The following is a 27003-nucleotide window of genomic DNA, read 5'->3' as shown; positions in this document are numbered from 1 at the left end:
TAATGAGGCTCACAAGGTCAAAATACCAGAGATATCGAGGAATATAAGACTTTTAGGTTTTGTTCAGTGTAGTTGACAATAAAATAGTTATAGCTAAAAAAACAAAATAAAAGAGCTTTAGTGTGTGTTAATTTTAGACTTTTTTACAATCAGCAGAGTCTCAGTGAGAGAAAGATGTAGTATGTCACAACTAAACACAAGATGCTCTGCAAACATTCCTCCCAGGCTAAACCGCACCTGCAAACTCAGCCACAACTGCTGGGCCACAGAGACATTGTGGTAAAAGTCGATGAAGGCTTTTAAAGCTAATAGCCATGGCTAAAATAAAATATGTCAAAATGAAAAACATGTCTTTTCAGTCTCGTAATTTTACAAAAAGCAAGTGTGCTAGTATAGCTGAATTGGTTTTGTAAGAGATGCACTGATCTGATTTCCCATATCCACTTTCTCTAAACCTGTGTGAAGCAATGTGGTGACCTTTACCGTCCATTACATCATTTTATTTGAACAGAATTAAACAGTGAGATGTTGTGGACAGAGACAGAGCTGGAGGAAAGCGTTGAGTTTACAGCCAGAGGAACTCTTTAAAAGCTGATTGCTACAACATGCAAACTTGTTCACAGTAACAAAGCCAACATTGTGCTGTTTACCATTTATTATCTTCTTGCTAACAATCGCTAATCAGCACTTACAACTGCGGCTGACAATACAAGGTCTTTAAGCCTGTTGGTCATTAACAAATAAATTCTGATGTGATAACGGTGCTAAATGAAAAGGATCATATGCTCCGGGAATGATGCATTTTTCGGCAACTATGATGTGAATATTTTACTGAATGATAAAATGTTGATGTTGGACCTGGAGGATAAGTCAATGGATTCATCCTTTGGAAACCTCAAATAGTTTTGAATGTCAGAGCCTTTAGACCCCGCATGAAGATGGAGGACATGAAACCGCCCCAAAAGTGAAGCCAAAGCATCTACATCTCCCCCTTGTGGCTGACTGCAGTATACGTTATAAATCCCACCTCCTCCATGTTAGTGGAAGGACATAGACCAAACAAAAGTATCAAATAAACTTGGTTTCTGTCATTTCAGGACGTTCTTATCACACTGATGTATGTTTAAGTGTTCATGTCTTTAATAAGTGTGGGTTTAATTGGTTATTTGATTTGCTATCAAAACTGGGCGTCATAATCGAATGCTGAGTCTAACTCACGATTGGTCGAGTGGATGCATCAGAGGGACCTCATCCCCTGACTGTTACTGCGCAGACTCTGGCTCCAACTGTACAAGATGGCAGCTTTCATGGCTTCATTCCTGGAAAGTAAAAGGAAGTGGAGATGCATGGTCCACCTATGTGCACAGTCTGTGGTCACAGTGATCATCCAATAGATATGATCAGACAAACACTGGTAAAAGCAACACAGCACAGAGGATTCTGTGGGTCACACCAGTGTCTGGTGGCTTTCTGCAAGCAGGTTTATTACAAAGTAATGATACAGTAACAATTTCAGCTCTACCGAAATTAACCATACATTGACATGGCTGCTCACGACAACGTCTACACAGAGCGGCACCTCGTCTGGGTCAATGCACACAATGCTGCGATGGGATAGGACAGAACAGGAAGTGCAACGGCTGACAATCAAACAGGACTGGAAAGCTTCATGATTACGAGGTTTCTGCTACGTTTTTTAAATAGTGTTTTTCAAAGGTTTCCGCAGTGCTTACAGGGGTTTATTGTAGTATATTGCATTGCCCTTTAAATGCATGTTGGCAGTATATCATAGCACTTAAATAGATAATTGCAGTGCCTCACATGGTACCACAATGCACCATCTACTCCGCTCATCAGCATACATAAATTACAGTACATTCAGTAACTCTCAGCGCTATCCTGCCTGTTGTCCTTCATTAGTGTGTAGAAATATTAGTTAACAGTACAACGTAGTCATACCCAGGTTTTCTAGTGTTCATCAAACCTCTACAGGTTTCTTTTATCAATAAAATAAAATACAATAAAAACAATTTGACATTTCTTTTCACAGAAAATAAAATACATTAAAAACAAATACACAAGGCCATTGACATTCCATTCTCACATAAAATTAAACCATATTGCGTCTCAACAGAATATTTTACATCTTTGCAACAATTTAAATAACACTCAACACATTTGCAGTCTTTTAAGTTAGATATGTCCAGTGTCCGTTTTGTTTCTAGGGTGCAAATAGTTCCTGGTTTAGTTTGTTTACAAGGCCACTGACTATCGCTTGGATCCCTTGGCCAGTTTGCTTGTGGGAGTGACTTTTCTTTGAGGAGTGGGGATCTTGGAGGGTTTTCCTCCTCGCTGGCGGGAGGCAGAGCGCGGCGTCCCTCTGGTCGACTCGCCGACCGTCTCAGACACATCTGAACACACAGACTGGATGTCTGAGATGTCGAAGTCTGAGGCGTCACTGCCTCTGCGACTGCTCCCTCTGCTTCCAGCTTTACTTCCAGGTCGGCTGAAAATTTTCCTTGACTCTAGAAACACAACATCAAGAATAAATATTAGAAACTACTGAAGGAAAATGAATGAACTAAGAATGAGCCAAAGGGTTTGGAAACAGATTAGGCAGAGCAGACAAATGCCTGGGTCCCCGAGCTGAGTGGGGGGGGCCTCCAGTATTGGCTGATTATTAGTCCACAGCAATGACAATTTTGTGAGAATCCTCTTTAATTCTATGATTGACTATGTGAGACTGCAATGACACTATGGTCAAATAAGGCCTCATGCGAGTAGCCCTCTGCCAAAAGTTTTTTAATTATTGAGGTGTGGTCCGGTCCCCCAGGCCCTTGAAACACTCTGCTGAATGAGGTCAGAGGTAGAAAACACTCCACAGTGCAGTTACAGTTCACCATGACAACAAGCTTCATTAAACCTACAATAACTTGTGTTTTTGGCCTCTTTAGGGATTGAATTATATCGACTGTCTGAGGCTATGTTTTCTAACACACTACATTAAGTAACTGTTGGCTCAATTTATTGTAGCAATACAGAATGCATTCTACATTTTACTCATCCATTACTATGGCATTTCACAAATGCAGAGAGGTTAAGCAGATTCTGGTAAAACTGTTTCTTTAAGAAATATTAGGTTAATGCAGAATATTAATGTCAAAGTTTTATGACTAAATTGGTAGATAGAATTAAGATGGATATATTTTCTTCTGAAAAGAAGGTTGTAGTGTTACTATATGTTTTATACATGGCAATTTTTTATATCGGCATCTATGTTGATTTTCTCGCCCAGTGTTGGCAAATTGGCTCCAGCCCCCATGTGACCCTCACAGGATAAGCAGCATATGGATGGAGATGTATCTCTGACATCACTACAGTAAAAAACTGACATAGGAAACTGGCCAAATCATTAAACACAACCCAGATGAAGTCTTGGTAGCTAAAACACTTTGGTGAATAAAAAGGACGTCTTGGAAAAAGATTAAAAGAGCATGTTTAAATTTCACTTTGAAGCTCAAACTGGTCTGTATTTCCTTTACTCAAACATAAAAAGAATGTTTGCAGCTCCATTGTGTCTCTTTCTTCAATCATCTTTAATACAAACACTTTGAACGAGCTGCAGCTTCACTCCAAACAGACAAAAGCTGAATATAATAAAAAACTGTGCAGTCGCTCTCTACTCACCACCTATTGTCTGTGTTCGAGCTTTGAGTACAGCCGCGCTGATCAGGGTTCCCTCCTCACCGGACTGAAACCCTTTACCTGACAAGTACCCAGGAAGACGTAATTTGCTGCCTTTTACTGGTGTAGCCTGAAAATACACAGAACTTGATTTAATTTAATTTGTAATCATTTGCAGTGAACTGTGCACCAACATTCACATAATTATTATTGAGTTAGTTTAAAAAATTTTAAATGCTGCAATGATTTCTTCAAGAAGCGGTTAGTAAATGAATTATATGTTAAACAACCTGCAGAATTAATAAAGCATTAAACAATCACACATGCACAGATCTAATATGACATTTTTCACAAATAGCAGCATTAAAATTAGCCAGATATATTTTTGACAGGCAAGAAATAAATATTAAGCCCATTAAGAATCAGAAACATTCGAGTAAAGACCCAACTGAAATCACATCAATACAAGATCTATGTCCCATGTTTTCAAGTTTATCCTTATTCACCTTCCCAAGTTTAAACATCAGAAATATTTCATATATGATTGTAGGGTTAAATATTCATCTTATTATTGTTATTATAAATAATGAGGTGGATTTCAGTTGGGTCTCACAGTCTTTTTATGTGACTATACCTCTGAGGATGAACCTTGGCTCTCAAAGGAGTCTGATGATTTAAGAGGAGTGGAGGGTTTGCTGTTTGTGAGCCAGGGCTTATCATAATTGCGGGTTATGTGTTGGGGAGTCTGGGGAACAATGGCAAATCAAAAACCACAGATATGGATTCACAAAAGAAAAACTAGATGGAAGAAACATAAAAAAATAAATACACAGGAAAGTGATTGAATAACACAAAACAAAGTAAACTAAGGCAGATGAATGATCGGAGCAGGGTGATGATCAATGTACAGTGGGATACGGTGGAACCTCTTACCTTGGGTGTGCTGGTCACTGCAGTGTGTGACGGCACCGGACAGCTCTGACTGGATGTGGATCTGTTGGGAGAAGCCCCTCTGGACGACGGCCGAGATCTCCGGCCCCGGTAGCGGAAGCTCGCCATCACCTGGGTGGTGCCTTCTGGGAGGATGAACTTCTCTCGCAGCTCAAGGTTGGTCCTGCCTTTAGCTGCAAAAGCACACTCCAGATGAGCCAGATATCAAATATATAACAAATATAATTTTTATTTGTATTTTTGTGATGATGATGACGTGATTTAACACTTTATTTTCCACTTTAGGTTCCTGATAATTTCCCAGAAGTTTCTTTGTAAGTTTCCTTGAAATAACAATGACTAATGGTTCAGATTATGGAAAAATATAAGTTTACTTGAAAGAGGTGCTCCTTTAAAACCCAAGCAATTGTTAATTCATTATTAATTTACTATCCAGAGTTTACTTTCACATTTAGGTCAGGTCTTTAAAAAGAAAAAGGAAAGTCTGAATAAATTATTGGGAAATTATTAGGAAAATCCAGATCCTGTTAAATAAAGCGTTAAAATGATGTAGCAGTCAGCTTTTAAATAAAACTGAATATTTAAATAAAACGTTTGGATTGAAACACAATGAAAACACATGACTCATGCAGTTTCACATCTCATCCATACTGTCCAACAGAAGCCTGGTTACTGCTGCAACAGTAGTGGAATAAACTATTTTGTTTCTTAACCAGCCAAAGGTTTGGTCTCTTTCCACTGATCGAACAGTAGAAAGAAATGTTAATAACTCAAAATGTCTCCATACACTCTCACAACCACAACTGCCCAAATCAGAAGAATTACAAAAACAAGCTACTTAATCTACAAAGAAGAAACTACACAGACTTTGCACCAGTTGTGTTTAAAGCAAACAAGATTAACACTGCAAATAATAATGTTTCAGTTTTGTTGTGTGTTGTACAAAAACAGATTATATCATCAGGTAAACTGAGGCTTAATTTACGAGGGTTGTAACCATGCAAATAATCCAAATCCACTATAGAACTTCCTCAATAATAAAACGATCAAGCTGAATATAAGAAATTAATCTGAACACGATGAAGTGCTTGGTTTTCTTGTTTCAATTTCACTTTCAGCACGAACAGAGAAAGCCTTTTCACTGACTTCTGTATTTCAATCAGTGACACTAGGCAAAAATGTAGCTGAAATGGGAGAGACCTCAACCCCTCAGTTAAACCTTTAGGTAAGCATCTCTATTGTTTACAAAAGCTTTGTTTGTCTGATTGTCAAGCAAACCTGAAAACTGCACAAGAAGCTGAGCTCGAGAAGTTGCTTAGAGAAAGTCATAACAAGTGTTGTGATGCTCACAAACAACTGCATGCATGAAAACCAGCCGGAGATGAGTGACGGTTGGTGGTGCGGTCGTGAGGTTCACAGTATGAGAGTGACATTCATTCACGGCGAGCGCTCGCACACAGCTACGCTAGTGCACACCAGGACCAACACAAGCAGCACGAGCTCGGGTGTGCAGACACACATACCACTGGTGGGTTCATGGAGCAGGGAGAAAAAGTGTGAGATTTGCCAACCTATGGGAGACTGAGTAATCGAGGAGTTTGATTCTGAGCGCAACATTTTGCTCCCGTGGTGATGAACTAGAATGATTTCATGTTCAGCAGGAGGGCGGTTACACAGGGGGAAAAAAAGGAAATTGATAATTAATACAGAAGATAGAAGAAACAAACACATGAAGGTTTGGTTGTAGAAACACATATGTAATTAACTGTATACTCAATTCAATTGTGTTATTTACTTACAGGGTATCATAATATAGAATTATATTGATCAAACAACACGAAAAATACAAAGGAAAGACAGGCAGTGGTGAATTCTATATATATTTAAAAAAAGAATTAGACTCAAAGCATTTGATGACACTGAGAAAGTAGTATTGACTTTATTATGGCCATCTATTCTGAAGTAATATTCTGAATAAAGGGATGAAACACAGTGATGACACTAATATGATTTTGCATTGTTTGGTTGAAAGGAAAATCCCTGTTTCTAACTAAAATCCTAACTCTGTATCTACTAAAATAATAATAACAATAATAATAATAATAATAATAGACAAATCAGCTTTCTGAAGTGATTAAAAAATGAATACACGAATTGTACTGTAATAACCCCGTCAATGTATTGTCTGTTAAAGGCCAAACATTACAGAGCACACTAACAGAGAAAACATTAATACAGAGGCAGAGTTATGACTTCTCTGTGTTTTCAGGCAGCGCCTCATTGTGACTTCCTGTGGTGAACTTTTGAACTCACCTCGACAGGGGTCATTCTTCACCAGGAACTCATCCAGTGCCATCCAGCCTCCGCCCACCCGCACCATCACAGTGCTGCGTAGAATGCGCACCAGGCGAAGCTGCTGAGAGTCTCCAAACTGCGTCGGGGGATGGGGGGGGGGGAGAAAAACAGAGAGGGGACGTGTGAAAACCCTGAGCTGTGATGGGAACTCTCTCACTGCAGGCTACGAGCTGTGCAACACTGGAAACCAGAGTGGTGCGGAGAATCAAACTGATTCCAGTGATTTCGATTTGAATTATGTTGTGTGGGATTTCCAAGCTATGATCAATAAATTTGATCCATTTTTTTTTTTTTTTTTTTTTACATCAAAGAGGTTTTCTGTTCACTTGTGATTTCCTTTCCATGTTGCACAGGTTAACACAAACAGTATTTAACCACAACACAACAATTTTAAGTTTTCATTCTCAAAGACACAAATTACACAAGAGGTCAATCCAACTGGTTTCTTCTAGTAGAGTGTGCTGGTGTATTGTGTGTTATTAAAATGTATCACAATTTAAATTTCCTTATCTATGTGAGTTCATTAATACAAAATTTGTATTTTTGGCTTCTCATACCTCACATTTGTATAAAGAATTAATGACGAGCCTTACTGATTTATGTCAATGTTATTAGCTAATATTGGATAATTTCATGTATTATATTGTAATACTGGTTTATAAGTATGTATTTTGGTCAATAAGAAACAAAATAACGCATAAAAAGTATTTGGTGGAAATGATATGGTGCAATATTTTTACTCTGAATGAGTTTATTCAATTAAAAACAAAGTAAATCCCAGTCAGGATTTATTGATTTATATATAATGTTATCATTTGTATCATTTGTGTAATTTTTGCATTTTTGTGTGTGGTTTCAGTTTTCTGCCATATATTGCAGGTGAAGCTGTGAAAAAAACATTAACTGAAGGCATATTATTATACCACCAGGAGGCACTAGTGTACAATAATCTGCCTTCATTTTTCAACACACAGGAGACAACAAGTAGGATGAGCATGTTATGGATGTGCATGGTTCAAGCTGAGGGAGGTGACGGGAGGCAGAATCAGCCAGTTGGATGTGACCGCGAGCATCAGCACAAACATTCACAAATTCACAAAATCACAGCCGCATGCTTTCTGTCAAAAAAAAAAAAAAAATAGTTTCACGTCATGATCAAACGCACAAACAGCAAACTCCTGCAATCCAGCACTGTGTTGTTGCACTTTCTACGACTACGACTCAGATGCATTGACACTGATGCACATCCGATGCAGCTACAGCTCCAATGACACAACATGAGGTATATGGTTCGAATCACTTCTGTCTAATCCACCACAGTGACACGCAGACATGACCAAACACTGATGACCCTCCAGTAAAAACCTATTGCACAATGGTAGCTCTCATAGTGATAAGTATCTTGCACTTGTATGATTACTGTAATGATTTAATGCCACTGGTGATTTAAGTGATCAGATACATTAAAGGTGATGATGATCTGGGGCGGGGGGGAAAAAATAAGGCACAAGAAACATCTGAAGAATAACCATTTACCAGGATACAGCTTTCCAAAACTGCAACGTGTAGGTGGGGGGTAAGATTTTGATTTTCCCTGTTTGCTATTGTCTCATCGCCGATTAAGGAGTCATGTAAGCAGTGAACCAGACCAAACTGTCAAAAGAATGATTTCAATTCAGTGTAGTGTGACACATCAACACAAACTAGTCAACAAACCAACACTAATGCCCCTATCCCCCTCTCACTGACATTATTAAGCTTCAGAAAGCATGAGGCATATCAACGCTTATCATGAACTTTACATTGCAACATGCAGTCTGTCGAAGACATATAATATTAACTCGGTAGGTAAAACGTATTCATTGAAATCAATATAAATCAAATAAATGTATAAACTGTCAGTTGCAAAACAGTGTCAGCCAATGTTGTGCTTAATCATTCCCATGATACTGCAGCACCAGAGGCAAGCACACAGAAAGCGTTATTGTTCAAAATGCCCAGCAGATGAATATATGCCCGTGGACCGATAATAAAACATAGGCTGAAATGGTATTCGCACGCAAATGAAACTCAAAAGCAGATTTATATTTAAACATTTACTTCACTACTTTTCAACCTGGATTCTGTTATTTTTCAGCAAAATAAAAACAACTGTCATCAAAATAAAGAACTTAAAACACACCTGTGACTTTATAGTCTTTAAAAATCTAATCTCATTTTCAGATCATATTCAACTACTACATCATCAATTATTGGACAGAATATATATTTTAGGCCTTTGTTTCCGTGTGGATTAAATCAGATGGCCGTGGATGTTTTATTTCTACTTCTGAGTTCCAGTCTGTACAACAGCAGCCAGTAATCGTAAAGCGTAAAGCTTGATAAGGCAATGAGCAGAAACATAGGAGCAGAAGAGGAAGTTCATATGTACCTGGTTTCCAAGGTAGAACTGGACATGTGAAGAACAATAAAAAATATGGAAGAATTAGTGTTTTGTTGACAAATGTTTCACTGTATTTAACACTTACCTTCACAAAGAAGCTCCAATGAAAATAAGTTTAGTTTTAAAACATTTCATAATCATTAAAAAGTGTGTATTTGCTGAAAAAGATGAATGATTTAAACTCAAAAGCTCAAAATAATCAGCTTACCCGGTATTTGTTGGCACCGATTTGCTCCACTTGGAATCGTTTCGGACATTTGCATTTTGCCACTTGTCGGGTGACCTACAATTTTGAAAACATTTCATTGAGCCATTATTCTAAAAACTTGAGAATTTGAAATCACCAGGGTTCATGTTACGAGAGTTCATATTACCTCATCTTCAATTTTGTCTGCGTCTGTTAGTGGTTTGTAAGCGTCTTTGTTGGGATGAAGCGCAGCCACGAACTCATAGTAGTCAATGTAGCCGTCGCCGTCTCTGTCAAAAATGTCCGCAACGGCGCTCATCTCCAGGCGACTGGTGGGGAATTCTATTGAAGAGAGTGTTTGAAAATGAGCATTTTTATGGATGTTCAGTTGTGACTTTGTGTGTTGGACACTTACTGGAGGAGAGAATGCCCTCTATGAACTCCTGCCGCGTCACTTTGCCGTCCTGATCTTTGTCGATGCGGCGGAAGAAGTCCATGACGCGAGACTTTTTATGGTTCATCCAGCGCATGTAGCGCTTCCGCCACACATCAAAGTCAAAGTTGGCAAATTCCTTCAACTGCGAAGAAAAATGTCAATATGATTTGGTGACATGACCAGAGGAGCACAATTTATAATGGGATACACCTGAGAGTAGATCTGAGTGCTGGTTCACCTCCTCCAGTCTGTCCATTGCGTCATTGAGTTTCCTCCTTCTGTCCAGAGCCAGCAGCCAAACGTGCTGCCACTTAGTGACCAGCAGGTTGACCCGGGGGTTCTTGGTTTCAATGGGAGCTTGTGTTGCTGACGGATACATTGTTTGTGTGGGAGAACGTTTTCCTGCAAGTGAAAGACAAACACATTCATAAGGAGTGTGTCCTCAACATGTAACCAGAGGAAACAGATTAGTAATGACATCATTCCAGGTGCTCGGAAGGGGAGAGGATGCGGTGTCACTGCAGTGACTCAACACTCGGCCAGATGGCTCAGGTCATGCTCTATGGGGGGGGGGTGGGTTATACATACTTCCAGGTCTTCCTTTCTCGAGCACAGGGATCTGAGACTGGATTTGGGTCTCGACAGCAGCCTTCCTTTTGTGTGTCTTGGTGATTTTGTCAACATCTGGTTGCTTCCTGGTCATTTCCTCCATGAATGCCTGCAGGAAAAACATGCAGTTTTCATCATGAACTCTGAGGGTTTCATCAACTACAGAAAAACAGTCTGAATGGATTTTTACCTCCAGCTTCAGTTTTTACCTGATGTTCTGCAATGAGGCCTTTGACCTCTTCGATCTCCTGCGGCAGAAGCTCCTTATCCTTATCGTTGAGGTTGGATTCAGCCCACTGCAGCCATTTCAGCAGGTTCTCCAGCAGCTCCTGAGTGGCTTGCATCTCGGTGAGGGCCGTAGCCAGTCGCTGCTGGTGCTGCCGAGCCCACGCCTGCACCTGGAACAGCAACATTACAAACGTTAAGATTACGACACAAAGAAGTATCCACACCATCAATAAACATGGCAAAAAGTTTATGTAAAACCTCAGAAATCATGTTCATAATTATTTTGATGAGCCCTTTATATGCTAATATTTTATATTTACATCAGGAGCGGGTCCTCTCTACTGAGGCCGCCATGTTTTTTACACTAGTCCAGACTGGACAAACTAAAAACCTTTTGAGTTTTTACAAAAACTGGAGGTAACCACTAATTCTTCTTCATGTTTTGAAGGGGAGGGTGAGGTGAGGGGTATTCAGCTGCAACATACAACTTCACCAAGAGATGTCACTAAATTCTACACACTGAACCTTTAATAATAACTCTTTTTGTGTAACTTACTATCAAATCAAAATCAACACAATGAGGCGAGTATAAGAAGCTTCCTGATCTAGAGATTTGAGCAACAAAGGAAGTGAGTCTTCCTTTGTGTATATCATCCAAATTGTGCCATGTGATACCTGTGGCTGTTACAGAGCAGAAAGGCATGTGTGCGGACATGCAGCTGTGAACTGACCTCTTCAAACCGGGCTTTAATGATGGTGTTCCAGTGTTTGATGGTTGTGATGGAGTCTGGGTGGCAGATGCTCAGAATGGCCTCCCCCATACTGGTTGCTTTGTTCAGAGCCACTCGCTTTTCCTCCAGTTTCTTCATGAACTCCTTTAAAATGGAAAAAGGGAAAGAAATGAGCTTTGAAATCAGATGAGCTTCTGCAACAATGAAAAAGACCTTTTGCTAATACAGTTGTTTTAATATTGTCTTGAGAAATATCCCTGATATTGTATTTGTGCCACCATATTTCATGTCTTTATTAAAATATCAATACTGTCAAAAATATGAATATAAACCTAAAGTTTTGCTCACGATAAGATAAATTGATACAGTGACATCAAGTATTGGCATTTCTTGCCTTGTGTTGTTCAATAAGCGCCTGCAGAGCCTCCTCATCATCAGGCAGGCTGCCATGGAAACGCAAACTTTGCTCTGCTTCAGCGAGCCACTCCAGCAGGATGTGAACAGTCGAGTGAAACTCCTCAGCCTGAAGAAAGAAAACACAGATTATGTCAGACTCATTGAATCTACATCCTGAATTACAGCTGCAGGGGCTCTGCAGTACCTGACACAGGGCCTGCTCCAGCCGGGCCTGTTTGGACACCGAGAGGTTGCACACCGTCTCCCAGCGGGTGCTCAGCTCCTGCATCTGCACTTTGACCCAGGACGAGTCATCGTGACTGCTCTCGATCAGCTCCCTGGCCGAACGTTTCAGGGCCTGGACGCTCACTGTCCTCTTTCCCAGCTCTTTCTGGAAAACCTGCAGAGGACAACCAGTAACGGAACCAGTCAGGCAACATGAGGCCACACACAACAAACTGAAATGTGACATCAAAAGTTTACCAAGTGATTTGGAAATTATCTAAACATATGTCAAAAGTCGATGTTTACTCTGAAATGTATTTTCCACAAGAAACAGTCCAAAGTCTTTTTTCAGGCCAATGTTTCATGTGATTCAAGCATATTTCTGCTTTCATTTCAATTAAGAAATACAGAGAGATGGATAAACAGACTTAGTACTGTTTGTCAGCAGGATTTCGCAAAAACTACAAAACAGACTGAAGATGAAACTGGACCAAAAAGAACACATTAAATATTGGTTTGGATCCAGGAGGTCATTTGTTACTTTCTTCAACAATGTAAGATTTTTCACAGTTTTTACACAGATTTTGTGTGTGCAATTGAATGCAGCTTGGGGGACTGGTTTTGGCAGAGGTATGCACTCCAGTGAATATCATTCTAGTTATTAATAACTACACTAATAAAAAGAAATCAAAATAGCAGCAATTTCCTGGACACCCTTGCTAGACAGAAAACTTTCACCCTCTATAGAAAGGTACCACAATGCTATCACTTTTGTTGTTTTATACAAATCCTGGTGTGGTTTAAATTTCCTCTGTCCTCTATAATTATGAGAAGCAATCAGTGATGAAAGGAAAAGGCAGTGTAACAGCAGCAATGACCAGTTAAAGAATAGTAATCGACTGGCAGTGGTGGGTCTTTCTGTCTCCTCTGTGTGGTGTTGTTTTCTACCTTGTGGTTGTCTATGAGGTTGAGAACCAGGTCTATGTCTCCGTGTACAGGCTGGTCCTCAGCCAGCTGAGGTTCCACTCTGTACAGCCAGTCAATGAGAGCCTGGAGAGCGTCTTTAAACTGGCCAGAGAACAGCAGGGCCTCCTCCAACTTGTTCTGTCTGCAGGAGGGAACAAATCATCCACAGTGAATCAGGAGGCATTTAGAAATACTGCAAATAGTCCTGACTGGTGGTTGGTGGGATAAAGTACTGCAAGAAATCCATCCGTACCTTTCTACAGACTTGCCGCAGACTGTGTCCCATTTGTCCCTCAGTTCGCTCAGCATGTCGTCCAGCTTTTGATTATCATCCTGAAGAGAGGTCTTGTCCTTCAGGGCCCGTCCTGTGCGAGTGGTGGTGTCGTACACAGAGTGTTTGCTGCCCAGAGCTTTCTGGAAGTCCTGTGTAAGAAATACAAAAACGACGTCAGCTTGTCTCGTGTTATTTTACTGAATTTAGAATATAAACAAGCTGACAACAGTTATGTTCACTGAATGCACACGGTTGCAGTAAACCTTCTCAAGGGATTTACTTCTCACGACTGTCGGCATGTCAGATATCATCCTAATCTGTGTGTGTGTGTGTTTTGTGATTAAGAAGGCAGTATTCTATGAGGGAAACAAAAAGGGGGTCAAAACTCAACAGCCACTGCTCCACAGAGATTAAATGTATCCAAAAGCAAGGTCACCCCTAATACATTTGGGCCTTCCAAGGATTATGACAGGATTAGCACAATCTCCCTACATACCACCACATGGATAACAAAAGAGACTATCATAGTATGTAATACAAATGCACACTAATGCATTCTCTAGATACTGCAATTCCTATAAATAGCTTTTACTGTTACAGTCAAACTTATATATGCTTCATTAAACAGCAGACTCTTTACTCTGGCTTGTAAAATGTGGTTTTCATGCCGAAGCTGTTTCCGTTGATAGAATGAAACTAAGATATAGATGCTGTCAAAGGTCCATGTGTATTTGAACTCTCATTCCTTCTCCATTAAACTGTACTGAGACGATGCTCCGTCACCTTGTGCTGCGTCAGCTGCGTCTTGATTTTGTCAGGATCGTTGGCAATTTCCACCTCGGAGTCCAGAGTCTTCTCAGATTCTTCCAACCACTCCATCAGTTTATTCCAAGTTTCGTGGAACTAGCGGAGGATAAAGAAGCAAACGCGGTGTAAAGCATTCAGACAAAAGGCTATGATTTCACTTGATTTATTGCGGAGCGCTGTTTAATGTTCCCATGATTAGATTTTCAGGCCCAAGGAACATAAGAGGCCCCACGCTAATGAAAACACTGTAGTAAGCTGCAGACAGAATATGACACTGCCTTAATATAATATTTCCACAGCTTTCCAATAATAATAAAAGGTCCTGAGAGCAGTGAAACAATGTCTTTTTCTAACCCCAGAATAAATATGCACACAACAGTACCTGTTTGGCCCTCTTCCTGCTGTCGTCCAGCAGCCGACCTCGCTCGACAGACCTCTGCACCAGCTTCTCCCAGCGGCCCTGCACGCTCAGCAGCAGGTTCTTGATCAGGACCACGTCTTGTTTCTGGCTGAAGTACTTCAGGTGTGTCCCTGTCTTGTCCAGTTCGATGATGTGTTCTCTGTGGGAGTTCACCTCTGTCACAAAGATCTGCACACACACACACAGAAAGGCTTAGGTCAGGTGTGAGGGGAGATTTTAAACTGAAAGCAAGGGTTATCTAAATCATATGATTAATGGCCTAGTGAGTTTTGTACAAACAAAAAAAACCGATGGGGTCATTTGCTGGCTAGATGGCAAAGCTGAATGAATTAGTAAACATAAACCATTGTTTTATATGTGATATATATATTATTTATAACTTTTTACTGAGAAAATAAATAACAAACCATTATAGCAGCTTAATAAAACCAAAGTTGGATGAAAATGCCTTTTTCCAATGAATAGATAAACCAATCATGTACAAACATTAACACATTTTTTTTTTTAATCAGCATTTCCTCTTGCGTCCTTTTGACCCTCCTCCCTGTGCAAACATTACCTTATGCTCATCAATCTGAAACATGATGGTCTCCAGGATGAGGGAGGCGGGGGAAACCATGTTGAGCGTCTGCTCGGCTTGGGTCAGCCAGTTGATGAAGTCCTGAAGAGAGTTGTGGAAGTCGGTGGCCAGAGTCAAGGCCTCTTCCAGTTTAACCTGAAGACACGAACATATCGTCAGAGTCAATGTATTTCCTCTCTAAATAGCCAAGGTGGTTATGGTTTTATCTGTGCTTGTATGTCTGTGAGCAGGATTACACAAAAACTACTAGCTGGATTTCCATTGAACTTGGAAAGGAAGGACACAGTGCAAGTCACAAAAAAATCCAATATGCAGATCTGGATCAGGGATCGGATCCAGGAAGATTTACTTTCCTCAACATTTCAATTTCTCAGATAATTTCATGGATCTAGATCTCGAAAATCAGACATGTTTAGAGGACTAATATTTATTTGTGTTTACAATTTGGTCAATCTGAATCAAGTGAACCTTAATGTGGTTTGATGAGGTAACTGTTGGGCCTTGGCAGAGGTATGTGCTCTGAGTGCCCTTCTAGTTTGCATAATGTTACACAGCACTGAAAACAAACTGTCTGGTTGCTACAACATTTGATAAAAAGGTTAAAAATAAACAATAATGCTTCAGAGGAAGCCAACATCTCTAGAGAGGCTGAAACAGAAATAGAGTGATGAGCTCTTAATCGAATGAGAGAAAGTCCACTCCTGAAAAACATCCGTTTGCTGCAGCCGGGGCTGCGGGCACAGGCTCATCCCATGACAGTAAACGTCAAATTAATGACATTACAAACATGATGAGAGCTTTGAGTATTAATGCTTTTCCCTGACATATTGCAGGGTCACATTTAGAGTCTCGCTAAAAATAGAATCACTGTTCTGGTCATTTATTATCCGAATGCTCCTTGTGTGAGAGTGCGTTCGACTTGCTGCACTACAGAAGTGTCACGTTGCTGCAGAGAGAGATTGGCCAGCAGCTGCAACTCTGCACAGCTCCAAGATTTAGCAGACTTTACATTCCCGGGAACAGGACCAAAGTAAATAGGAAGCAAAAGCAAAGTGTTAGAGCGAAAGCTTCAGGCAGCCAGAACGAGGAGCTCCATATGTGGAGCGAGAGCGGTAAAGTGGGAGATTATGTTGATGTTTATTTATTGTAGCAACAAAAATGAGAAAATATTTTTGTAATGGTGTCAAATATAAATAATATGTCAAGAAGAACAACACGGTGACACATTAGTCTTTACTTTGGCTCAGATATGAGGTAAGATCCATTATTTATTTAATGCACTTATATGAGACAAGACCACAGTTGTTCCACATGCTGTCAGACACCATTGTCTGCTGTGATCTACAGCTTGACAACATCCTGTGTGTGTGTCCTTGCCAACGCTCCATCTTTACACCATTCATTATCAGCACCGGGATTAGAGGCTTTCAGCTACACAGTGGTGGCTCAAGTGCATGTCAACGATCCCTCACTGGGGCCTAAATCTCAAGTTGGGACTCCATACCTTTCTCTCAGCGACCTTCCCCTGCACAGCTTCCCACTTCTCCTTCAGGTTGGCGAGGTCCTGCTCCGTGTTGCTGTCGGGACCCTCAGGCGCCAACATGAGCAGCTGCTGACCCTTGTTCTGCAGCTCCTCATACAGCTCCTCCTTCACCTCCAAGGCAGAACACAACTCCTGCAAGAAAAAACACCAAACAATGACGTGAAGCAAGTGAGTGATGCTTTCGCCAAACAGACTAAATTACAGCTTTAACTTTTACTTTCGAGCTCTGCAGCGTTCAAACTGCATGTGATGATTTGCACACGTTTTGTCCAAATCCAGTCCAAAAAAGGTGAAGGAATGAACAAAGCGAGGCCTGCAGAGACTCGCAGAGGCATGTTCCCGCAAACATTTAAACTGTATTAGGTTACTAATTTGATAAAAGTTATTGCATTTAGGTAATCCCTCTGTCTTTTATTCCATAAAATACCAGCACTGGTGCTTCTTTAGAAAAAATGTCTTTAGTTTAGAGTGAAGGAAAACAAAGACGGGAAAGATTCTTAAATTAATTATAGTCAAGCAGGCCTGAATCAATTAGAAACACTTTTAAAAAGCTTTTTGTCAACTTCCACAGGGGGAGATGCAAGAAGTGTATTTTGCAGTGTCATTGAATTTTCACACTTGGGATAAAAACACAGAAAAGACACAGTCGTCTCTTACAAGCCCAGCCATCTGTATGCGGCCTTTCATATTGTTTAAACACATACCAGATGGGCGTTAAGCTGCTCCCGGGCCGTGTCTGGTAAGCCTCCCACAGCCTTTGATGCCAACAGCTGACGTTCTGTGTCTTTCAGCCATTGCTGCATATCTTCTATCTCACCATGGAAACCTTGGGCCTACAACACAATACAACCTGAGTCAGGACAAAAGGTGTCACACACAGTCATTGTTTGGAACCTTCGGCTTTGAGAGACGGATGTCTGAGTTATTAATTCCTCAAATTCATTTAGCCATCAAACCTGTGGGTATTCAGCATTAACAAAAAAAGTTAATGTGGATGTTGAATAAAGTTGATTGTTAATTAAAATTACAAAAATAATACTAAACTTTCAAATTAACTGATAAAACTAAGAATTTAACTGAAATGAATCATTCTGACTGGATTTTTAGCACTTTTTCTGATAAACATCCCAATCTATGAAAAACCCAGGGGCTATATCTGCTCCTCATGTCCTCCCTCACATCAAAGCAGCCCCCTAAATGTCAAAGTTGTGAATAGAAACTCCGTAGGATGCAAAGGAATGAGGAGGAGGCGGAGGAGGGATAGGAATCTCATACTAAAGTGTTATGACTCTTGTTTCCCCTGGGAGTAAAGGATTCAACCATAGCTTATTCAATATAAAACAATGATAAATGAAGTCTAGGCTTATTAAGTCTTCATACCTGAAGCAAAGCGCTCTCTAGCTGTTGCTTCCTCTGCTCCGTTTTCTCCTGGATGGCTTTCCACCTCTGTTTCAGGTTCTCCAGTTTAGTCTGCAGACCAGAGGCCTCCTCGATAGTGCTGGACTCCACCAGATCGTTACCGGCTTTGTTTACTGTCTCCACTGTTGATTTATGAGCCAACACGTCAATCTGGAGAACCTGTGGAGATGAAGCAGCCAAAAAGAGTAAGATGTTGGGTGGATGGATCTGAGGACTCAATTAAATTAAGTGTTTGTGCCGCAAATATGAAACTGACATGATTTATAGGGATCAGTTCTTGCATTTTAGTAAAAGATCATGTTGGAATAAAGTATTTAGTTAAAGCCTTTTTCTTAGATTTCCACGGATTAAATGAAACGTACAGTTAAGTGTTGCGAGCACACATTTACTCCTGATGCTGATGCTATGCTTATCCCATGGTTGTTTACTGAAACTGCTGGTTAAAAAAAAAGTTTTTTTGTCGTACGTGGTGTTTGGCGAGTTCGATCTCGATGGCTTTGGGGTCTCCTCCGGCCTTCCTCTGCTCGTCGAGCAGCTCCTCTGTGTGGCTCATCCACGCCAGCAGCTCGTCCAATGCATGCTGGAACTGGCCCAGAGCCAAGAGGCCTCCCTCCAGTTTGTGCTGGATTAATGACAGATTAAACAGATTCTATGTTACAGCGGGCAAATGCACTTGACATGCAAAACAACACACACCACAGCCTTTTGAGCCACGGTTGAGTCTGGCTGCAAATTTGCATGAAAATGCAGATGCATATTTTTTAAATGAAACAAGACTCATTGCTACCATCAATGTTTTCACTCCTGTCCATATGTGTGAGGGTTGGTTTAACAGGGATACGCAAAAAAGTATTAGACAAATTACCATGGAACTCAGAGAAGAACCCATTAAATTTTGGTGAGGATCCAGATCAAAGCCCTTTAACATTGCAAGATAGGGTGTCTTTGAAAATTAACTGATTCGCCAAATAATAATGAATGGATCTTGATAAAAGAAATAGGGCAGATTTAAAGAACAGTGTGATTTGGTCCAGCTTGATTGAATAGAAGTTCAGCCTTGGCAAAAGTATGTGCTCTTCTGAGGGCCATTTCTGTTCTGTTTAAGTAGCATATAAATAAAGTGAACAATCTTTAAAAGGGTCTTCATGTTTCCCTTGACTGACCTGTCGGCTGATAATCTTCTCATCGAGGTTAACACAGAGCATCCTGAGCTCAGACATGGGCTCCTGGATGGCGCAGCGATCAGCGTCATCCGTCACCTTCTTCAGCAGGAGACCCGCCTGGTGGCTGAGGCGCTCAGTCTCGATCTGTAGCTGGTACGCCTCCCCTTTGTACTCCTGAAAGAACCAGCCGAATGCAGTGTTACACCCAATCAGTCAACACAAGTACAAAGTCATACAGACAATACCAGCTTTGGCTTCTCAGCGCAACATTCATATGATTCTAGATTAAAGCAAATATGACTTTATGAAGTTATATTTACATTCAAATCTGCAGTAAAGCTTCAGATTAAAATTTAATTCAAGAATCTGCTGATGCATCTGAACAGAGAAATCACAAAATCATACCTTGAGCTCTACAATCTGCTGCTTGACAGTTTCCAGGTCTGTGCCTACAGGTGACATTGAATCCAGTTTGCTCTCCAGAATATCCACCCAGTCAAACATTCCCTGAAAAGAACGTGGGAAACCATTGTTACTCTCAGAGCACCGGGAGTCATGTTGCAAATACAGTTTCATGTTATGCAATGAATTAATCTATACTGCCTGACCTATACAGCAAACAAACACAATAAAAAATCTTAACAAGTGCGTGGCATTGATTTTTATAGTTGCAGTAAAATGTAAGCAGCTGGATTCCTTCCCGCACAATTTAAATGTCTAAAAATAACTAGACACAAGTGAAAGTGTGAGCCAAACAGACTGTATACAAAGACCCAAGAGATAGACAAGTACTGTAGTCTGTGTTTATGCTTTCAAAATTAATAGGTCTCTATAAAATGTTGTTTTTATCGTCTACAATAAAAAAGCACTGTAAGCTTTGGTTTCATGTGAAAAAAACCAGCAGACTCATAAATTCTGTATGTGCCTGATCTCCAACTGGTTTAACAATAAAAAAGTTTTTATAAAAACAAAGCCTGTCCTATATTTCACCAAATCAACCAAAAACTCCATTAAGCGTTTTATTTAATTGTTTTTAAAAATTAACTCAAAGTACCTGCAGGCCGTCTTGAAACTGCACCGCAGCCTGCATGGCTTCCTCCAGTCTCTCTCCTCTCTCCTTCCAAGTTTTATTTAGATTCTCCCACGCCAAATTCACCTGGAATAATAACACAAGTGTCACACCACGAGCCACATGCAGGAAAAGAGACATATCTGCACGGACAAGATGGTTTTAAATCGATTACCTCATCGACACTCTTCTTTATCACAGGTTTATCAGGCTCGCCACAGGCAGTCATGAGCTCTGCCCCTTGGTTTCGAACCACGTCGAGCTCCTCCTGCAGCCCGTCAATCTCCTCCTTAAATCCCTGTTGAATTACAAGCAGATTTAACAACAAAAGCATGCTACCTCACTCTTAATTAACAACTTGGTTGAATCAGTAGTTTGACTTTGGGAAACCTGCGTACCTCCACAAACTCCTGCTGCTGTTTGACGACGGACGGATCGACCCCTGGCTCCTCCAGCTCCCTCAGCAGGTCCTGGCAGTCTTTGATGGTGACGATGAGAGCGCAGTGGTCGCACCAGAACTTGTCGGCCAGGTCCATCACATCCAGCAGCTTTGCCTCGCGCTCCTCCAGCAGCGCCTGGACGTCGTTCCACAGAAACACCATCTGGTCCAGTTTGTCTTGTACAGCTTGTGGTAAAAATAAAACACATGATAATTAACAGTGAATACAAAATAATAAATAACACATTCACATTTACATTTACACACACATTTACAGGTTTAGTGGGATAAATATATGGCCGAATGATATTCCTTAAGGAAAGTTCACGCAATCCATAGCGTGAAAATGTTAAGATCTTGGGTCAAAATTTTGAAGAATGATTTTATTTGTTTTGACGTACTGAAGAATCTAAGTTTTGTCTCATAATTGTGTTTATTATTACTTATTTCCTTGAATTATTCCAGTGCTCTGTATTAAAAAACCAATAAAAATAACTTTTTTAAAATACAAACTGCTATAAATGATGACAGTATGGTACAAACTGTACCTTTAGCAGATATGTCCTTGTCGGCCCCTTCAGACCGTGCGATCATCTCCTCGCCTCGCTGTCGCAGCATTTCATAAGAAGGCTGCAGTTTCTCCAAGTCCACATAGACGGCCTTGTTTTCAGTGATCTGCTCCTTGATCTTGTCCACCTCCACCGAGATGGAAGGAGGCTGACGCAGGCGCTCAGCGATCCGCTCCAGGGATTCCAGCATGGGGTCAATTTTATCATGGAACTGGCGGAGAACAAGGAGAGGAAACACCTCAGTTTGTATATAAATGTTATACAACAAAATTGAAAAAGAGAAATTTGTAAAAAATAATTAATCTCAGGTTTCAGAAAGACACTGACTTCATAATGAAAAACAAACCTAAAAATGAATCTGTCAAATCCATTTGTAAAAATAAATATTACTACACTAATTTGATATCTCAGCCTCTCAAATGTGAGGATTTTTTCAAAATAATTCTATACTAAATAGATATTAAGTATTAAAATCATCACGTGAAATTAATTACTATCATTATTATTCTTGTTACGGTTATGATAATTCTGTTATGTTGTTTGGACCAGATATTATAGCCATATATTTTAAACAGCAAAAAATGTTTAATTATATCAGATATTTTTTGTTTGATGGCAAATTGTTGGCAGGACTAAAATAATCATTATCATGTATATATGTATGTATATATATATATATATATATATATATATATAAATAATAATTCTTTATTATAAAATCGATAATAAACAGCTTCTTCTCACTTGGGTGGATTTGGAGATGGCCTCATCCAGAGTGGCAGCTCTCTGCTTGACATCAGCCTTCAGTTTGGTGTAGAGTTGGTCAGTAGCTGTGTATTTCTCTCTGATGGGCACTCCCTCCACTGGGCTGAGTTCAAGTAACTGAGGCCCAGTCTTATTCATCTTGTCAATGTGAGGCTTGTGCTCTGCGATCAGCTCTCTCATTTGCTGCAGAGGAAACGACATAATCAGTTAAGGTTTTCCATCATATGCATGAAAGTGTTTTACTGAACATCCACTGCCGTTGGCTTGTTACCCTGAGCTCCTCTTGCTGCTGCCTGAGTGTTTCGTACTCGATGGAGGGCAGGGGCAGCTGGCTGAAGGTACTCAGGGTTTCCTGGAGCCACGGCCACATCTCCTCATAGGTCTCCCAGAATTGACTGGCCAGAGACTGGGCTCTCTCAAGCTGCAGACAGCGCTCGGAGTTCAGCTGACTCACCGCGCCGTACTTTTCCAAGAGAGTCTGGGTCTTCGCCTGCAAACCGAGAAGCTCCTTTATTTTCATATCATAATGAGTAATTGTCGGCTTCAATTTCAAAATAATTGTTTCTCACCTTCAAGATTTCTTTCTCCTCTGGGTTTTTGCTGTTCATGAAGGCCTTTCCTGTTTTCACAATCTCATCCACCGCATCTTTGTGCCTCATGATATCCATGGAGAAAATCTGGAAAATCGGTGAAGTGAGTCCTGTGTCTATCCACACACACACGCACGCACACAAAATGATTGACGGACTCACCTTCTGTGCTTGGAGCTGAGCTGTGTTTTGGTCTTGCTCCAGCCTGATCTCGCCCATTGACAGCAGCTTTGTCTCGGCGTCAGTCAGCCAGGAGAGTTCAGCATCTGCAGCCTGTTCAAACTGGAAACAAACAAAAATGATATAAAATGTTTCAGTTTCTAATGAGAAACATTTTTTTACTGAAAGTAGAATAGGAATAAATAAATGAAAAAGAGAGAAAGCCACTTGAGAAAAAAGCTGTTTCTTAACGTCTGGTTTACCTGCTGTGACTTGAGTATGTCAGCGTTGATGTGGTCGACCTGCTGGCCGACGGTGTCACGCACGGTTCGATACCGCTCATTATCTTCAGTGACCAGCTTGTCCAGACCCTCTCGGGTGTGCCACGGAATCAGATCCAGGAGGGAACCACTCAACTCATTCAGCTTGTCCATCACAGCTTTTTGGTCTTTGGCCTCCTTCAGCAAGGCCTTGACCGAAAACACAGAAAACTGTTTGAAAACTGTTTGAAAACTACAGCCACAGAGATGTGTTTTTATGAAAGAAATCACTGTGTGTTAGGGTTATTCCATATTATTGTGAAAACATGTACCTTTTGCCTGCTTTGTGCATGAGTGAGCTGCTCTCCCACCGGCTCCTGATCGGCAAAAGCACTGATCTCGGCCTCTGCTTTCTCGAGCCAGAAGTTCAGGTCCTCATGAGTGTGTTGCAGCTTCGAGGAGAGACTTGAGACTCGCTCCAGTGTCTTCAAAACGTTGTCACTCATAGAGTTGATCTCAGCATATTTCGATTTTATACCGTCCAATTTGCCTTGGATAACAACCACCTCGTCACCTATGAATAGAAATAATAGAATACATTATAATACATTCATTAAATGAAGTATGGGGAAGCACAGCACAGTTGTTATACACTCAGCAATAAGGTTTGATTAATAAGGTGGCAAGAAATCTGAAAAAAAGACTTTGCTGTTGTTGAGCTGCCTCCTGAATAACGTGAGAAACTTTATGACCCCAGGCAGACCTGATAGTATCATCCCTCCGATCACAAGTTGTCAGCACAAAAAAAAAGGTGTGAACGCACCCACATGTGTCTTCAATACGTCCTGAGATCAGATCACTCAAACCACATTTAAATGTGGTCGGTGACGCATGTGGCCTCTTTATCTGCTGTGTGAACATTAATGTGTCCTGTGCCACATATAATGGGGGAAGCCTGCTCAGTCTCTGAACGCTACACTTTGAACATATTTTTTACGTTTTAATAGTGTCCGCACATTGATTTGTTTGTGGCCACCGACACAATATTGACACCATCACATAATAATTGATAATTTACCAAATTGTTAAAAACTTTCTTAATAGCTTTAATCATTCAGTCCCTCTTAGCTGGGCTCTCTCTCTTTTCCTCTATCTTTATTTATCTCTTACACAGACACACACAGCGAAACACACATTGTCAAACACATCTGAGTAAAACCAACATATACAAATTAGGTTGGTAAAGGAAAGTGGATAGGAAAGTCATAAAGTCCCTCATACCTGTTGTTTGCTTCAGTAGCTCCATCCCGTTAGAGACGGCTTGGTCAATATTCCTCTTCCTCAACTCAATATCACTTTGTAGTGCCTAAAAATAAAGAAAAACAAACTTAGAAATATATTATATGAGTGACAACAAACACTTTAAAGTTTAAATAATATATAACACGAAAATGACATCAAATGAAACATGATCGACTGATGCAACTTAAATAAAAAGACATAATGCTTGGCCTGGGGAGGAGTGTGTACCCGTTGTTCTGCCAGCTGCTTTTCAAGAACATCTATTTTGTAGTCCTCCACGGACACTTCGCTCAGCCGTGTATGTGCCTCACTGAGCCAGTTCATGAGGGCCACTTCGTCTTCACCAAACAGTTGGGCGTTTGCCAGAGCCTGCTGCAGCATCTCGGCTTTCCTCCTGCACCGCTCCTGGAGCTCAATGTAACCGGCCTGTGTGGCGTCCAGCTTAGACTGGACAAACGCCTTATCGTCCACTGAGCACACATTTTTGAGCGTCTGGCCCAGGCTGACGGCCTGAAACAGGTCTTTACTGTGACTCATAATCTCCTCCTCTAAGGCCTGACCGCACAGGGATGGGAGACAAACACCGAAGGAAAATGACACAAACAGAAAACACACACACAAAACGGAAATATCAAAATGAAATTTAATGAAAACTGAAATGGAGTGGAGAAATGAAAAGCACAAACTTAAAAGTAACAAGCAAAATGAACCAATCATATGATGATGATGTGAAATGATGGATATTACCTTATGCTGAGAGATCTGATCTTCCAGCTTAGCTGTCTCAGTGCCGACAGGCTCCGAGTGGGTCAGGTGTTTCTCTGTGGCGGCAAGCCACTCGCTCAGCGGCTCCAGAGTCTCATAGAATTGCTGAGTGACCACTAAGATGCTCTCCAGGTGTTTGTGCCTGACACACAATGAAAACATTAACTGATAAGGAAAAAAAAGTTGTTCATGGAAAATTTCTATAAAACCTTTTCATAAGTATTCATTTTTGGCAAGTATATGCAACATTTGTCAAATATTAATAAAGTTAAATGGTTCCTGTATTAGTCTACTGTCATAGCTTAAATGAACATTTCTTATTTTGTGGGGGAAATTGTTCATAAACTTACTGGGAAGTTTGATAATTTACTTCATTAAAAGATTTATACCACTCTCATGTCTTAAGGGCAAACATGATGCTAAAACAAGCAGCCTGTTAGCTTAGCTTAGCATACCACAAAGACTTTTTACATACTGTCTATGACAAAGACTGTAAAAGGAAGAAGCAGCAGGCCTTGCTCTGACCAAACCAAAGACTAGCAAAGAAAGATGGACGACATGTGAGCTCCCCAAAAGTGAAGCCAAAGCATTTTAACCGCCTCCTAGTGGCTGATCACATAATAGGTCATCGATCCTGCCCCCTCCACGTTAGTGGATGGGACGTGGTCCAAACTAAAAAGTAAAATTATCTTTAAAATACATTTTCCCAAAGATGGTTTCTGTTATTTAGGTAGTTTTTATTTCATACTTCTTCCAATAGATCCCTTTCACCTACTTAACTTTTAATTGCCACATCTACTTCTTGGCACAAGAAAAAAAAAGGTGCATCAACTAAAATATCACACTATTCCCATAACTTCTGCATGAGGAAAGTAGAGGTGAATTTAGTCTGGCATCATCAATGCTTAAATATTTACTGTAAAAAAACTAATTGAGGCCAAAACACAAATTCAAATGACTATTCTGAAGCATGTGAGTATAACATGTGTTTACAGACCTGTTCTCAGCCTTCTTGAGCAGAGCGTCCCACCTCTGCCCAAGGCATTCCATCTCTTTTGCAACCTTCTCCTTATCCACAGACTCTGCCAGTTCTGCGACCTTCCCTCCCTCTTTCTTTATGAGCTCCACTGTCGGTTTTCGTTCATCCAGCAGTCTCTGTAACAGCTGTCAAAGGCAAACAAAGGAGGAGAGTTATAGGGCGCCTTTAGCATGTTCTGACCGCAAGCGGTGCTTAGTGGTGACAAACAGTAAATCTAACAGGCTCAAATTAAGTGTCCATTAAAGTAAAAGCTTTGTGCTCCACACTCTTGTTTAACAATGGATGTCAATTAAATAAGATGAATGGCAAAGTCTTAATGTTTCATGGATACACTAGTGTAGAAACGGAAAGATTAGAATAGAACTGACATGTTCAGTGTTTCTATGTGCTCATGTGTTTGTCCAGTATGACACCAGCTTACTTTCTGTTCTTGTATCTGTGCCTTGACCACTTTGAACTCTGCCGATGGAGGTTTCTGATTGGCCACTAGCTCCTCTGTGTCAGTCAACCAGCTGAGCAGGGACTCCAGAGCATCCTGGAACCTCCCACAATGCAGCAGAGCCTCGTGCAGTTGGGCTGAACGTTCAGCAATCTGCAAACCATATGGTAAATATAGATGTCACCTGTT

General features: G+C 40.6%; 1 protein-coding gene across 23 annotated transcripts in view; it reads right to left on the bottom strand.

Moving 5' to 3' along the window:
* Positions 1 to 1438: 1438 nt before the first annotated feature.
* Positions 1439 to 27003, bottom strand: part of dst (dystonin) — a 102208-nt gene continuing 76643 nt past the window's right edge. For 12 of the 23 annotated variants that reach the window (XM_069539180.1, XM_069539182.1, XM_069539183.1 and 9 more), the window contains 43 exons: positions 26797 to 26967; positions 26334 to 26500; positions 25319 to 25478; positions 24800 to 25126; positions 24551 to 24635; positions 23602 to 23843; positions 23273 to 23479; positions 23013 to 23132; positions 22830 to 22937; positions 22532 to 22750; positions 22240 to 22443; positions 21475 to 21706; positions 20886 to 21112; positions 20663 to 20785; positions 20473 to 20574; positions 19824 to 19925; positions 19419 to 19592; positions 18722 to 18877; positions 18217 to 18414; positions 17541 to 17669; positions 16798 to 16968; positions 15273 to 15428; positions 14675 to 14881; positions 14269 to 14388; positions 13465 to 13634; positions 13194 to 13353; positions 12226 to 12420; positions 12019 to 12147; positions 11625 to 11768; positions 10875 to 11063; positions 10645 to 10774; positions 10295 to 10458; positions 10036 to 10198; positions 9808 to 9962; positions 9642 to 9716; positions 9422 to 9439; positions 8527 to 8643; positions 6949 to 7066; positions 6159 to 6272; positions 4618 to 4808; positions 4319 to 4429; positions 3688 to 3814; positions 1965 to 2525 (listed from right to left, as the gene is read on the bottom strand). In XM_069539180.1, coding sequence (XP_069395281.1) covers positions 2269 to 2525; positions 3688 to 3814; positions 4319 to 4429; positions 4618 to 4808; positions 6159 to 6272; positions 6949 to 7066; positions 8527 to 8643; positions 9422 to 9439; positions 9642 to 9716; positions 9808 to 9962; positions 10036 to 10198; positions 10295 to 10458; positions 10645 to 10774; positions 10875 to 11063; positions 11625 to 11768; positions 12019 to 12147; positions 12226 to 12420; positions 13194 to 13353; positions 13465 to 13634; positions 14269 to 14388; positions 14675 to 14881; positions 15273 to 15428; positions 16798 to 16968; positions 17541 to 17669; positions 18217 to 18414; positions 18722 to 18877; positions 19419 to 19592; positions 19824 to 19925; positions 20473 to 20574; positions 20663 to 20785; positions 20886 to 21112; positions 21475 to 21706; positions 22240 to 22443; positions 22532 to 22750; positions 22830 to 22937; positions 23013 to 23132; positions 23273 to 23479; positions 23602 to 23843; positions 24551 to 24635; positions 24800 to 25126; positions 25319 to 25478; positions 26334 to 26500; positions 26797 to 26967 — 6834 coding nt within the window. In that variant the 3' untranslated portion in view covers positions 1965 to 2268. Of the gene's footprint in view, positions 2526 to 3687; positions 3815 to 4318; positions 4430 to 4617; positions 4809 to 6158; positions 6273 to 6948; positions 7067 to 8526; positions 8644 to 9421; positions 9440 to 9641; positions 9717 to 9807; positions 9963 to 10035; positions 10199 to 10294; positions 10459 to 10644; positions 10775 to 10874; positions 11064 to 11624; positions 11769 to 12018; positions 12148 to 12225; positions 12421 to 13193; positions 13354 to 13464; positions 13635 to 14268; positions 14389 to 14674; positions 14882 to 15272; positions 15429 to 16797; positions 16969 to 17540; positions 17670 to 18216; positions 18415 to 18721; positions 18878 to 19418; positions 19593 to 19823; positions 19926 to 20472; positions 20575 to 20662; positions 20786 to 20885; positions 21113 to 21474; positions 21707 to 22239; positions 22444 to 22531; positions 22751 to 22829; positions 22938 to 23012; positions 23133 to 23272; positions 23480 to 23601; positions 23844 to 24550; positions 24636 to 24799; positions 25127 to 25318; positions 25479 to 26333; positions 26501 to 26796; positions 26968 to 27003 lie in introns of all 23 variants that reach the window. The other 11 variants (XM_069539189.1, XM_069539204.1, XM_069539181.1 and 8 more) reach the window with 10 other exon arrangements.

The sequence above is a fragment of the Paralichthys olivaceus genome, chromosome 14 (assembly GCF_024713975.1).
Source record: "Paralichthys olivaceus isolate ysfri-2021 chromosome 14, ASM2471397v2, whole genome shotgun sequence".
NCBI lineage: Eukaryota > Metazoa > Chordata > Actinopteri > Pleuronectiformes > Paralichthyidae > Paralichthys > Paralichthys olivaceus.
Note: the sequence above shows the minus strand (reverse complement) of the source record. Positions and strands in the feature narration are given on the sequence as shown.